At 47.8% G+C, this 14,703-nt stretch overlaps 1 protein-coding gene across 1 annotated transcript in view; it reads left to right on the top strand.

Moving 5' to 3' along the window:
• epha8 (eph receptor A8) overlaps positions 1 to 14,703 on the top strand; it is a gene marked incomplete at both ends in the record, with an annotated part of 86,912 nt that overhangs the window by 16,777 nt on the left and 55,432 nt on the right. Inside the window, 1 exon segment of the mRNA XM_079741768.1 lies at positions 5,612 to 5,676. Coding sequence (XP_079597894.1) covers positions 5,612 to 5,676 — 65 coding nt within the window.

Genomic DNA, 14,703 nt, shown 5'->3' with positions numbered 1-14,703 from the left:
TTAAGAAGAGCAGAGACCAAAAGAGAGTGTGTGTATTTGTAAGTGTGTACGTGTGTGTGTGTGTGTTTGTGTGTGTGTGTGTGTGTGTGTGTGTGTGTGTGTGTGTGTGTGTGTGTGTGTGTGTGTGTGTGTGTGTGTGTGTGTGTGTGCGTGCGTGTGGGAGTGGTAGTTTTCCTCTCTTCTCTGTTAAGTCTTTCATTGTCTTCTGCGGTTCCAGTTCTGATGAGGAGCACTACAGGGAGAGGAATGATAGAGAGAGAGAGAGAGAGAGAGAGAGAGAGTGAGAGAGAGAGAGAGGGAGAGAGAGAGAGAGAGAGAGAGAGAGAGAGAGAGAGAGAGAGAGAGAGAGAGAGAGAGAGAGAGAGAGGCAAAAGAAGAGAACTTGTTAGGGAGGGAGGTGTTGATGAGATAATTACACAGCTGTCACGGTTCCATTCTGGCTCTGGAGAGCTCCAACTTCAATGTGCCACGGACGACCATGTTTCCTGTGTGTACGTCTGTGTGTGTGTGTGTGCATGAAGTTTCCTCGTTGTATGTCTGTATTTGTGTGTGTATGAAGTTTCCTCGTTGTACGTCTGTGTTTGTGTGTGCATGATGTTTCCTGTGTGTATGTGTGGGTTTTGCATGATGATCCTTTGTGTGTTTGTACATGATGATTCCTGTGTATGTGTGTGTGTGTGTTTGTATGTGTGCAGGATTTTTCCTGTGTGTGCTTGTGTGTGTGTATGATGTGTCCTTTGTATGTGCGTGAGTGTGTGTGCATGTTTCCTATGTGTGTGTATGTGTGCATGTGTGCATGTGATGTCATGTACCATAATGTACCCATTATGTTCTGTGTGAACATCTTCCTCTGGATGCCTCCGCCATCGTTGGAGGTGACTTCATGTGTTATGCCCATTTGTGTATTTTTGATTTAAGTGTGCTTACATTTCATTGTCTGCCTACCTGTGTGTATGTGTTTGTGATTGTGTGTGTATGTGCGCTCGTGTGTGTGTGTACGCTCGCATTTGTCTGCGTGCTGGTTTGCGCGTGTGTGTGGGTGTGCGTGTGTGTGTGTGTGTTTGTATGTGCATGCAAGCGCATGAACAGCACCATGTGTTTCTCCCCTTTGAAACACATTGATAGCGTCTGGTTCAGGTGTGTTCCTCCGTGATGATGCTCTCTGTCAGGGCTCTTAACGGCGTGGCGCCGGCGGTGTGGAGCCGGTGCAGGGGGCTGGAGGCAGACTGCACGCCTCTTCCAAGACAGCCCATTATTCTCCCATGTTGACCGGAAACACACTCTCAGTCTGCCCCGACAGACGCTGCTGTGGTATTATTTGCCTGTGTGTGTGTCTCTGTTTATGTGTGTGTGCGTGTGTGTGTGTGTGTGTTTGTATATGTCTGTACATATGTGTTTATATGTCGAGTGTGTCATGCTGTATTTGTTGTGAGTGTGCTGGTGTGTGTGTGTGTGTGTGTGTGTGTGTGTGTAATAGTGTGTATATCTTGCCATGTGTGTGCACATGTGTGTAAATGTTGATTGTTTCATGCTGTATATGTTGTGTGCGTGTGTGTGTGTGTATGTGTGGCTATGTGTTTGTGTGTGTGTGTGTGTGTGTGTGTGTGTGTGTGTGTGTGTGTGTGTGTGTTTGTGTGTGTGTGTGTGTGTGTGTGTGTGTGTGTGCTGGTGTTTGTGCGTGCTGGTGTTTGTGTGTGTGTGTGTGTGTGTTTGTGTGTGTGTGTGAGTGTGTGTGTATGTATGTGTGACAGCGTGAGCGAGGGCACCGCTACCTTCTTCCTGGTCTACCAGGCTTTTTATTTATGTATTTCTTATTTTCCTTATTATTATTTGCTCAGCAGCCCCCGGGCCGGTGGGCCGAGGCCCAGACGCTACCAGCCGGGGCTAACCTCTGCGGCGGCCATGTTGGGTCGCATGGGCCAGGGAGAGTAATGACGTGGAAGAAAGCGGGAAAAGATTGTTGACCACTGCCCTGGGAAATATGTGGCGGCGAGGTTCTGGGGAGAGAAAAAAAGCACGTTACAGAAAGCTTTTTCATTTGGATCTTTTTTGAGATACGGGGGGGAGGGGGGGAGGGGACGCACAGCCGAGGGAGAGCGAGGGAAAATAAAAGAGAGCGAGAGAGCACCAGAGCAACCGGTGTGTGTGGTTGTGTACGAGTAGGTTTGTGTATCTGTCACGAACCGAGCGGCGTACAGGAAAGGAACAAACTCAATTTCAAGCCCTGGGTCGTGGAGGAGGAGGCCTCCCTTAAGTAAGACGTTTCTGTTAACCCCGCTCGGCTGAGAGTTACAACAGTACAGTCTGGTGACTGCATCGCAAGAATTCCACTCCGAGGCACCGTCAAGGTCAACACCTGTCTTTTCATTTCAATCAGCGTCGTCTTGTTTGACGCAGCATGCAGCCTTCATTAAAGTCTGCCGTTGTGTCTTGAATAAATCTTTATAGATGAGGAGCAACATTAGACATTTACATCTTGAAGACATCATGTGTCCTGGCAGACGCACATCATGTGTCATCAACGCCAAATATAAATAGTCAAAGGAGTGTTTAAAAAACAACAATTGAAACCTAATTGGCCGTGAGGAGAGGCCCGGATTATTTCATTACTAACGGCCGACTCTGCCCCGCACTGCGTATTAACACTTATTATTTATTTCCGTCACATGAAATATCCCGGCGTCAGGCGTGCTTTTGCACCAAGCTACGTTTACACCAAAAAATCATAACTCAGACAGCCAGATCAAATGAGACAAATGAGCCGTCCCACCTCCTCCAACACACAGGGATTTCTCATTTGCGGGGAAATTAAATGAATCCCCCCGGGAACGTGGGAGCCTTTGCAGGGCAGCACGCAGCGCTAATGCCTCATCTCTCGTGCGTCTTCCATCTTGCCTGGGCTTTTTGTTTTTGTATTATTTTCACATACTTTAATAACGCCCTCCCCCAACCCACACACACAAAATATGCAGGTTATTGAGTCTGCCGACGTGTTCTGTCTCTCATTCTGTAGTGATTTCTGAACAGGAATAGAAGGCTTGGAGCAGCCTGGATGTACATGATTTATATTTAGATACACACATGGCTGTGATGGGGGGGGGGGCTTCCAAAGGAGGGCAGCAGCGGGGGGAAGGGGTGAAGATGGGAGGAGGTAGGGTGAGGGTGGGGGCGTTGTGGAGCAGGGTTGAGTTGGAGAGAGTGAGAAATGCACTCGTCTCTTGTCCCCGGCGAGCGTTATCAACAATCAGAAATGAAACCAGCGGGAAGGGAACTGTGTGAGCGCCTGTGTGTCTGTCTGTGTTTCTGTTTGTGTTCCTGTCTGTGTATGTCAGTGTTTGTGTTTGTGTGTGTGGGACTGTCTATGTTTGTGTTTGTGTCTGTGTCTGTGTGTGTGTGTCGGTGTGACTTTCTGTGTTTGTGGGTTGTGTGTGTGTTTGTGTATGTTTGCATTGGTGTGTGTTTGTCTTTGTGTTGGTCTCTGTTTGTGTGTGTGTGTCTGTGTGTGTGTGTGTGTGTGTGTGTGTGTGTGTGTGTGTGTGTGTATACAGGGCTGGTGCATGGGCTGCAGACATGAGGGGCAGGGGGAAGTGTGAAGTGTTTTGATAACATTTTTTCAATACGGTACGATCAGCTGTCGCGACAACCAACCCCGGGGGCAGACATCATCTATCTGAGAAGTGTTGGAGATGATAGGGGAGCACCGCCACCAGCACACACACCATATCCCCCCACCCCCCCACACACACACACACACACACACACACACCCACACACACACACATACACACACACACACACACACACACACACAGATACACTGCAAGATATGGTATTGCCAGAGGGGAGAATTACTGGCTCAGCGAGTGCTTCACCCCTTCTTTCCTCCTCCCTTTTCCATCTCTCTCTCCCTCCATCCGTGACATCTCTGACTGCCCCTCGTAGATCTAATAAGCAGCGCCACCTCCCCTGCCATTACGCCAGACAACGGGGCATTTAACAGGAGTGTGTTTGCTTAGCCAACCAACCAAAAAGACCACCAGGCCCTCAGAAGACACACTGTGGTGCGTGGTGTGATTCAGTGTGCCTCGACTGGGAGAGCAGGGCATTAACGCCAATGGCTCCCATTACCCCTGGGCCGCTGGCTCAGACCCTGTCATTATAAACCCACTCTAGTGGAAGATGCTCTGGATAGAATTATACATTCATTAACCATTAGTAGACATTAGTTGATGAAATCATAAGCATTAACTAGCTGTAAACCAATGGTCTAATAATCATTTACTATTGGTATTATTGTTAGGTAATGGTGTTAATGATAGCTAATCGTATTATTTGAGATTAGGGTGGGAACCCTTACCCCACCCCCTATGCTAGTGATAAATAATAATGCTTATTACCGCATTAACTAATGTTAATGAATGGTTAATTGGTTAAATATAAAGGGAAGGCCTGTAAACGACTGTATAGCTACAGAAGGTTAAGGTTAAAACACTCTCAGTAACTAAACTGAGACGAAATCCCTGAATCGGTATTGTGTGTGCAGAAGTTATGAATGTGCTTTATGAAACAAATATGTGCTGAATAATAATGTGATTCAGAGTGTGGCTGTGTTGTAGTGTTGTATAATCATGGAAGTGTCCTAAAGGGGGTAGTCATCTCAAGGGCATACGTGCATATTTATATTTTTGTGAGAGGCTTTGATATTTTTTTTTAGAGCACTGAACACGAGATGTCAAAATGATGTGTTGTTCTACTTTGATTATTTGTTTCTGAATTAGCTGACAGATTCTAACCTGACCATAGCAAACCTATCCGTTATTTTAATACATTTGATGTATTTGCATTGAACAGGAGCCACCAGCTCGTCTTTGCTTGAAGTTAAGAGCATTTCACACAGAAGCACCTGCCACCAATTTTCACCGTAGCTACATAGCACCTTGGTATTTGTTTTTGTTGTAAAGCACTGGTACAGCAATTCACTGTTATGTGTTCCACCAACTCAATACTGACCAACTCACATGGACTCCAAAGGAACAAAGTGCTATATTGCCATTGTTTACATTTTGAAGCCTATGCTAAATACTCATAGAATTGGTAGAAGTAATTTAGATAAATGACGTTGTTAACGGATGTTTTAGTGAATTCAGGAGAGTCGTTATGATGTGATCATCACTGTGACAGCTGTAGTCCATTAAGGATTGTGATCACTATAATGTGTGTTCATTGCGCCATTGTGTACATGTGGTTTCTTTATGGAGCATGTGGATGCAATTGGGTCAAGGAGACTTTGCAAGCTGTGACAATCGACCAAGAGTCGCCGAAAACCATTGGGCAGCCTCATCGGTCACACCTGTCACACCATGTACGTGTGCGTGTGTGTGCATATGTGTTTGTGTGTGTGTTTGTGTGTGTGTTTGTGTGTTTGTGTGTGTTCGGTGTGTGTGTTTGTGTGTGTTTGTATGTGCGTGTGTGTGTGATGTGTGTGTGCGTGCGTGTGCCTGCAGCAGGTTTGGTCAGGTGTCACTGCACAGCAGAGGACAGGGAAATGAGATGGAGGATGATGCTGACCAAACTGCTTACAAACAAGGTTGTTGTTGTTTTTGGTTTGCAGTGAACCTGCTGGACACGACAACAATCACAGGAGACTGGGGCTGGCTCACCTATCCTTCCCACGGGGTAAGAGATTCTAATTAAAGCTGCACTAAACTGTTTGACTCCAAGGCAAATACAGCGCGTGCTGACACATATTGTCATGGCCGCGGAGCCGGTGGAACTGACTCTGTGGAAGGGAAGGATCCTCCCCTAATGCGTTGACATCATTTATATCAAAAAGTTTTCATTTCTAGTGTTTCAACCACTCCACCTGTTTTTTCTAACAGACAATGATATCTCAAAGGTTGTTCCTTTTTTTTATCTCAGTGTTGAAAGTGTGCAAAACTCAGACACAATGGACTGCAGACATGATTAGCCAACGATATGCAATGTGTAAGCAAGAGAGTGATGTGTCGTGTGTCAACAGCACTACCACAGACTACCATGGCCCCCTAATGTACTCTATTTAACACCTCAAGGTTTGGCCCATGTTTCTTCATTTATACATTTTAGTCATTGTGCGCATCGATGCGCAGATTATCTTCCTGCTTGTTAAATAAGATGAAGACCGTCCAATAGCAGGGGCTCGCTCCGAACAATAAAATGTTATCCTTAAGGAAAGCCGGAACACAGGACGCCATTTGTTAAAAAGGGATGGCCCAGCACGCACAGTCTGCAGTGCAGAAAAGCCTGTTTGCATGTGTTCGTCGCTTCCTTTAAAAGTACAGAACGAAGCAAGGGGAGTGACAAATCTCCACGCAACACTTGGCAAACAGACTATTCAATCACAACTTTTAATTCCGCCATTATTCAGGGAGAGGTATCAGAAGGGCTTTCCCACCATCACCTCACAAGAACGATGTATGAAAAACATTTTTTTCTCTTTGGCCGTGAACATATTATTCCCTGCAGTCATCCGTGAGTTATTCTCGGCCATGTAAATGTGCTCTGTGAGAATGGAGAAGGTGGGGCGGGGCGGGGGGTGGAGAGGGGAGGCTGTACCGGGCGCCGCTGGGGGGACAGGGGGGAGGGAGAAGGCGCAGGAAGAGAGCAGGACTCTGGGGGGGGGGGGAGATGAAAGAGAGGAGCGGGGTGACAGAGGGGGCACGGCCACGGCAGATTAGCATATTGTAGCAGCGGGCGATGGGGCACAGGAGGGGTGACGAATCCCGGGACACCCACGGTGGCGACAGAGCAGCAGGTGGTCACGGGCGATCCAGCTGCCACCGCAGTCACTGTAAGCCCTCGTACCAGCAGCACCACTACAGTCACTGTAAGCCCTCGTACCAGCAGCACCACCGCAGTCACTGTAAGCCCTCGTACCAGCAGCACCACTACAGTCACTGTAAGCCCTCGTACCAGCAGCACCACTACAGTCACTGTTAGCCCTCGTACCAGCAGCACCACTGCAGTCACTGTAAGCCCTCGTACCAGCAGCACCACTACAGTCACTGTAAGCCCTCGTACCAGCAGCACCACTACAGTCACTGTAAGCCCTCGTACCAGCAGCACCACTACAGTCATTGTTAGCCCTCGTACCAGCAGCACCACTACAGTCACTGTAAGCCCTCGTACCAGCAGCACCACTACAGTCACTGTAAGCCCTCGTACCAGCAGCACCACTACAGTCACTGTAAGCCCTCGTACCAGCAGTACCCCTACAGTCACTGAATGCAGTCAATGTTAGCCTGGTACCAGCAGCACCACTGCACTCACTGATAGCCCTCGCACCAGAAGCAACCCTGCAGTCACTGTTAGCCCTCGTACCAGCAGCACCACTGCACTCACTGTTAGCCCTCGTACCAGCAGCCCCAATGCACTCACTGTGAGCCAGCCCTCATACCAGCAGCAACCCTGCAGTCACTGTTAGCCCTCGTACCAGCAGCATCTCTCCGGGTTGGTTCTTCTTTGGGCCTCAGCAGAGCAGGGAGGCGGAGCGGCTCTCTGCCGATAAAATAACATATTTCACAAACTAAGGGACGAGAGAAAGCAGCCACAACCACAATTACCATTTATCTCAAATCACCCCACCCCGTTTAAAAATATCTCCCAAAGCATATTAGTACCAGATGGCACACTGAGGGTTCTATTAATTAATATTACAGGATCAAAGTAAAAAACAGTCTTTCCTTAGACCTGCATGGTGGGAGTTTTTCACTTTTTTTTTTTGATTTGAAATTATGAGTTTATGGAGTTTTATGAGTATAAAACCATCCACCCATCGCTCAATTAACTTAAGCCGTTTATTTCTCCTTAACTGGTGTCTGTGGAGACTATGCAGGACCGCCTGCAGTGGTCCGTTGTAGAGGGCATCACGTTAGAGTGGGGGAGGAAGTAACACACCGCGCTGATACATTTTAAATAACTCAAGAGTAGAAGGGGTGGATGCATTTTACTATGATTAAATACAATGTAAAATCCTTTTGGGCCAAAGTTCACATCACAATTCCCATGTTTGACTGATTAACAACATTCACAAACTGATATTGTCCTGAATCATATGGGAGCCTGTTTGATTCCTGTGTTCGATGGGTGTTTTTAAAACCTGGGCCACTAATAAAGGATATTGATCTGTTGTACACATAAAAAGGCATTGATTGTAGTAGTATTGAGTAGGTGCATAACAAATATACGACAAATGGATTCATTCATTCATTCATTCATTCAAGGAAGGTAGAATACAAGCAGTAATGCAGATACAAAGTATGACAGATTCGTCAATCAATTATTCTAGAAGAATATAGTCTGATGGATAATTGGGGGCACAGTGCTTCTTTAGCTGGGAGCTATATTATTGTCAAAATCAGTGATAGGTTCAAATCCAGCCTCGCTGACACATTGGACGTAGGTTACTCAACTAGCCCTGGAACATCCACAGCTACACAGCTCACAGGAAGTCGTACACAGCTCACAGGAAGTCGTACACAGCTCACAGGAAGTCGTACACAGCTCAAAGGAAGTCGTACACAGCTCACAGGAAGTCTCATGAAGTCTTATGCCATAGTTTCAACAGTTGTATGAGTCTGTTTAACTTTTCTTCACTTCACTAAAGGTTCCATTTTTCATACACTTAATTGGATTGATTCTTAATTTTAGCCTGTGAGCATGAGATAATCTCCTGGAAGATGATTTCTGAACTGAAACTCCTATCGTTGGGACTCTTGGTTAAGGAGGGTCACTAGTAGGAAGGAGAAATTGTGGAAAATGGGAAGAAATGTTAAACAAGCAGTATTTAGAGTGGGAGACAAGGCAGAGAGAGAGAGACAACTGAAGGTCAGTGAGGATCCACACCTCAAAGGGGATTTATATTTAGCATTTGATGTACTGCAAGGGTGGGTGTATGTATGTGTGGTAGAGAGAGAGAGAGAGAGAGAGAGAGAGAGAGAGAGAGAGAGAGAGAGAGAGAGAGAGGTGAGAGAGAGAGAAATATAGAGACAGAAAGACAGAGAGAGAGAGAGAGAGAGAGAGAGGGACTGACAATGTGGAGGCCTCATGGGGCGGTTTGACAAATGGTTATTATGACAGTTTCTGACTTTTCCGCTGGCTTGTTTCACTGCCTTTTTTTTGCACTCTAACAACCACAAAAACATATTTTTTCTCTTCTCCCCTTCTATCCACACTGTAGCTGCGCCAACGGCTGTAAAATTAGTTTTTCCTTTTGTTCGGTGGTTCTCCGCTTCAGGCAGGAGTGGCTCCTTCATGCTCGCGGGTCAGGAAAATATGTCTGAGGAGAAACACAGTGGCAGCGCGGCCTATCGCTGGCAGCTGGCCATGTGGAGCGCCATTAGCATTCAGGTGACGGCGCTGGTGCTGTGTTGGAGGTGCTGGTGGTGGAGGTGGAGGAGGAGTGGGGGAGGGGTTCTCATGTCTGAGCTACCTTACCTTGTTCCAATCTCCCCCAACCAGGTTAGGTGGGGGAAAAAAAATGGGCGCTGAGCAATAATTAGGATGCACGTTTGCTATTATGACCGGGCGGAGGCCTAGAGGAAATAAAAAATACATTCATGGACTGTGACTGCAACCGCAAATTAGCTTCCCATGCCGCCTTCCCGAAATAGTTCCCCCATCGATGTGCGGACAGTTTGATATCCTCCACCATTTCTAAAAATACGGAAAGTTTACCGAAGCCCGGCCTGTATCTCAGCTCCTCGTTGCTTCGACGTCTCCCTGAATCTTTTTCCCCAGCCCCAGCCCCGAACCGCAAACAGCCACCACTCCCAGACAAACAGTCCAATTTAAAGGTAAACGGTGTGTGGGTCTAATGGGGCTCCGTCGCCGTGCCTCTGTCAGGGTGGATGGTTGCTCATTGCACTTTTCTAATGCAGTGTTTCCTCACCCCGAGTCACGGGCCCACTGGGGACGATGTGATGTGCAAATGAGATGCAAATGAACACACTTGTGATGCCATTAATAATCAATAGATTTACATATGTGGATTAATGATGGAGCTGCTAAAAAAGCGAGGTCACCGACAAAAAAAAGGGTGCAAACGGCCGTGCCCCATCTCAGCGGAGAGCTACGGCTAACCTGCACAGCGACAGAGGAGGACGTGTGCTTCCTTCTGTCTCCCTGTGTTTGTAATCCCCCCGTCCTCCCCCTATCCAACACCACCCATGCACGGCAGCAAAGGATCCGACTCATTAGTTGAAAACTTGTGGTTTGTGCTAATTAGCAAATCCAGATGCTTGACTCCAAATCCCGGAGAGGACTTTAATAAACTTTGCGTGAGTTTAAAGACGTCTAGTTCCAAGGATGGATGTTTAATATTATTCATGTTCTTGGCGTTTCAGTCGTGCGCCGCTGCGTGCCGAGTGGCACCCTGATGGAGGCTGTGGGGCTGCGGAGAGAGAGTTCTGATAGAGAGGGTGCCCAACGGGTGAACCACCGGCACAATAAGTGTCAAATCCCGACCGGGAGGAAGATGGATTAACTCTTGTCAGCATGGAGTTCCCAGAATATAAAATGTTATCCCAACCTGGGGTGAGAGAGAGAGAGAGAGAGAGAGAGAGAGAGAGAGAGAGAGAAGGAGATTTTGCTCGACGTAGGGAGTGACACAGGTGTTTACATTAATGTTTTTTTCCCCAGCAGATTTCAACAGTGTGTCTGTTCTAATGGTGTCGTAGCAGACATAACACCCCCTTTCCTGCGATCTCCAACAGCAGTATTGGCTAGCGTTACATCCAACAGAAATGGAACCCAATTGGGGAGACGAAAAATAATAAATAAATGCTGCCAGTGAGAAGTGAAAATGGCCGTGGGTCGGCAGGGGGGGGGGGTGCAGGTGGGAGTCTGGCCGTACTCTGCTCTGAGAAGGAGGGCGCCGGTGAAGGCTGGTCAAGAGAGGGAGAGCGCGAGGGAGGGAGCAAGGGAAAATGGACACGGAAATAAATTCAACATTGGATTTAACTTTGACAAATGCAACTATTTAGCAATGTCAGCTCTCTCCCACACATGCTTGTTTTTGGTGGGTATTTATGTGTGTGTGAGGTGTATGGCGAGCCACCCGATCTCCCTCTCTGCGTGTCCGCTGTGGATGACATCATGACAGATCAGACCCGCCACTCGGGAGACGCTCTCCAGCCAATTTATTCAGGCGATGGTTAGGATGCCCGGAGGCTGTCCCAGGAGCATATTCCCCATATCTCTCTCTCTCACTCTCACTCTCACTCTCGTTCTGTCTGTCTCTCTCTCTCTCTCTCTCTCTCTCTCTCTCTCTCTCTCTCTTCGTGTCAGATAGGGTAGGAAGACTTCATTATCCACTCGTCCGATCCATGTTGGCTGTGACAGGTTCATCCACTGGCCACCCCACAATCAATACAGCTGACGGGACAATGTGTGCGTGTGTGTGTGTGTGTGTTTGTCTGCATATGTGTGAAAGTGAGCGAGTGAGGAGTGTCTGCACTGTGCTTCGTGTGTCTGGGCGTGCACGTGCGTGCGTCTGACTAATGCGGGCCCTGGAAGTCATGATGTGGATGAGCAGGCGATGAAGGAAGGAAGTGTCAGAAGCGGCGCACTCTGTGACCATAACTACCCCCCCCCCCCACACACACACACACACCTCTTTCAAGCCTCCCTCCTTCTCTCACTCTCTCTTTGTGCTGTCTGGCTGTCTCCACCTTTGACGGTCTCTCTTTTTCCTTCTCTATCTCTCTCACTCCCTCTTATTCAATCCTTTTCTTAACAGAAATGCACTCACTCTCTCACACACACACACACACACACGCACAATCACTCACACACATGCTGGCTCAAAGAAGTGCTCTCTTATGATTCCCCAATAATCTGACATGCCTTACCATATCCCCGCTGGGTTATTTTGGATCGTTCCTTCCAGGAACTAAAGGATTCATCTCAGAAAGTAAAACCAATAGTCTCTCTCTCTGTCTGTCTCTCTCTCTGTCTGTCTCTCTCTCTGTTGCTGTCTGGCTGTCTCCCCCTTTGAGGGTCCCTCTCTTTCCTTCTCTCTCTCTCTCACTCTCTCTCTCTCTCTCTCTCTCTCTACTCGTTCTCTCTCTTTCTCCATCTCTCTCTCTCTCTCTCTCTCTCTCTCTCTCTCTCTCTCTCTCTCACACACACTGACTCTCTCTCTCTTATTTATAGTGCTGCGTATTGGTGAGCATTTCCTAATGCTATTTGTCTTACGATAACATGGGTCAATATTTCATACAATGCAACGTTATTAATGCAGCCATATTGTTGCCTTGATTGAACAACAACGATGCCACAGCCATACAACATTCTCACTCACCTCTTACAACTTGAAACAACAAAGTAGAGTATCTCACTTTATCATCATTGATAACATGGAGAATCTGAGGGCAATCACTCTACATCAGGTCCATGTGATTCTCATGCATGTTCCGGCCTGTGGTTAGCTTAGATATTGGCTAGAAATGATGGGTTCGGGGGTCGTCTGGCAGTGATGGGATCGCCCAAACATCCCCACAGCGAGCAGCTCTTGAGAGTCTGAACCATCACCCCTCTCTGGCTGCTCCCACATCTATGCGGGCCCAGGACACACGCAGAGCCAAGCCGGGTGTAGGCGGACCACCTGGGTTATGACAGCACCAAAAGATAACCCTGATCCACTCTCCTCTCACTGGGCAGAACGAGGAGGAGAGAGAGAGAGAGAGGGAGAGAGAGGGAGGGTAGGGGGTAGAGAGAAGGGGGGGAGAGAGAGAGAGAGAGGGGGGGGGGAGGGCAGTGGCCCCTGCCTCCAGCTCCTCCTACACCACCGTGCCACAAAAGTACGACGGTGTGCAGAAAGCTCCTGGAGCACCCATCTCCCAAGTGGATCCCAACGTTTGTTTGGAGTCTGCTGACGTCGGGGAAAATAATGCCCAGCAGGATTTCCAAATCCAGACACATGTTACCTGTGTAGGGAGACGGGAGAGGAGAGAGGGGAAGGTGTTTTACACACAAAGTGAATTGGCGTTCAGTGTCTGGGTCTTGGTGCTGGGTCTTAATGTGACTTTGTTTTGGAGGTTGTAACTGGATTTTCTCCCGGGCAAAGTGTTGAATCTGATTTGATCCACGGTGATTTGAGACGTGGGAAAGTGACAGGCTATTCATCGGTGTGGTCACCCATCACAGGCTTTGTTGAAGGGTGAGGGGAAACACAACATCATTTGGTGGAAATGTTAATCCTGCAATCTCATCGCAATGCTTCTCCGACTCAGAGGAAGTTACATTTGAGTGTAAATGGTTTTATTTTATGATTTCTTCTGCCATACATTGCTCCTAGAGAAAAATGAAATAAGAGCAGAAATTTACAACGAGCGAGAAAGGCTAAAAAGTCAATTTTCCTCTCTTGTAGCTCCAAGGCGAGTTTCCCAGAATGCATCTCTGACAATATCCTATCATTTTTAGAAAAGCGTAGATGAGTGTGATAAATTCAGATGTGAAGCAACGAGGTAGCACCTTGCTTTATATAATCACAAATCTTAAGCGTCTGTTTGATTGGGAGAGAGAGAGAGAGAGAGAGAGAGAGAGAGAGAGTTCCTGATGAGCAGGTCAACATCTTTAGGTTAGCCAGGAAACACGTGTTACCGATAATGTATTAATTATCACTATGTGAACATTTACATTCAGTCAATTAGCAGAGACTTTCCTCCGCATTAAGTGAGGCAGAGAATAATAAAAGCATACAATGAACTAAATAAATATTTATACTCCTCGCCAGCTATGGCTATCAAGTTCTGGCTAGTCATTTTATGGAACAGTGACTTTTCTAAACCAGAGCTGATGGTTGCTTGGCCATTTATATTAACTCGGAGCCTTCCACTGACATAAGAGTGTGTTGTGTTTCCACACGCAGGGCTGTTTGTGTGCAGCAAACAGGAGGGCTGCAGGGGTCATCCTAACTTCTGAGAATGGATCGACCCGGTGGTGCAGCCCGGGGAATTGATAACCGGAGAGTTTTCCTGACCATATTTCATGTCTACCAACTCTCTGCTCCTTCAGTGTGTGGCTTGGTAGAGGGGGGGGGGGGGGGGGGGGGGGGGGTTCCTAATAGGAGTCTCTAAAGTAATATCAGGGGTGTGTGTGAGGGGGGAGGGGGGGGGGGATGATGGGAGCACATGGAAGAGGCCCCAGATGCTGCTGTCAGGGCTGTTCCCTATCTGCTGCCGAGCTACCATCTGACAGCCTGAGAGCCACAATGTTATCAATCACACACTATCGCCCATACTCCCAGACGCCTGCACAGCAGGGGGCGCCTGCAAAGGCACACTCAGCCAAACCCCCCCCCCCCCCCCCCCCCACCCCTCTCCAAAGATACACACAGACACAGACACAGACACACACACACTCACACACACGATGCACACACACCGCCCAGTCCCATGCGGGGGGGCTGTGCTGTTGTTACCTGAGTCAGCGTGGGGAGAGTGGTGCAGATGGACCATCTCAGGATGCAAAAGAGAAAAGCCAACGGTGCTACATAGCGCTGACACGCCGTCTGACGTGACGCATGCCGCGCCAGGGTAATGCACAGGTGCTCCTCAGCACCACACCACATGCTCATTGGTGAACTTTAATTCAATATTTGTTTTGAGGTTTCAATATAGGCTGTTTTTTGTTGCACGATGGAATTGGAACTCACACAGACGC

Source organism: Pollachius pollachius, assembly GCF_949987615.1.
Source record: "Pollachius pollachius genome assembly, chromosome: 8".
NCBI classification, from domain to species: domain Eukaryota; kingdom Metazoa; phylum Chordata; class Actinopteri; order Gadiformes; family Gadidae; genus Pollachius; species Pollachius pollachius.
Note: the sequence above shows the minus strand (reverse complement) of the source record. Positions and strands in the feature narration are given on the sequence as shown.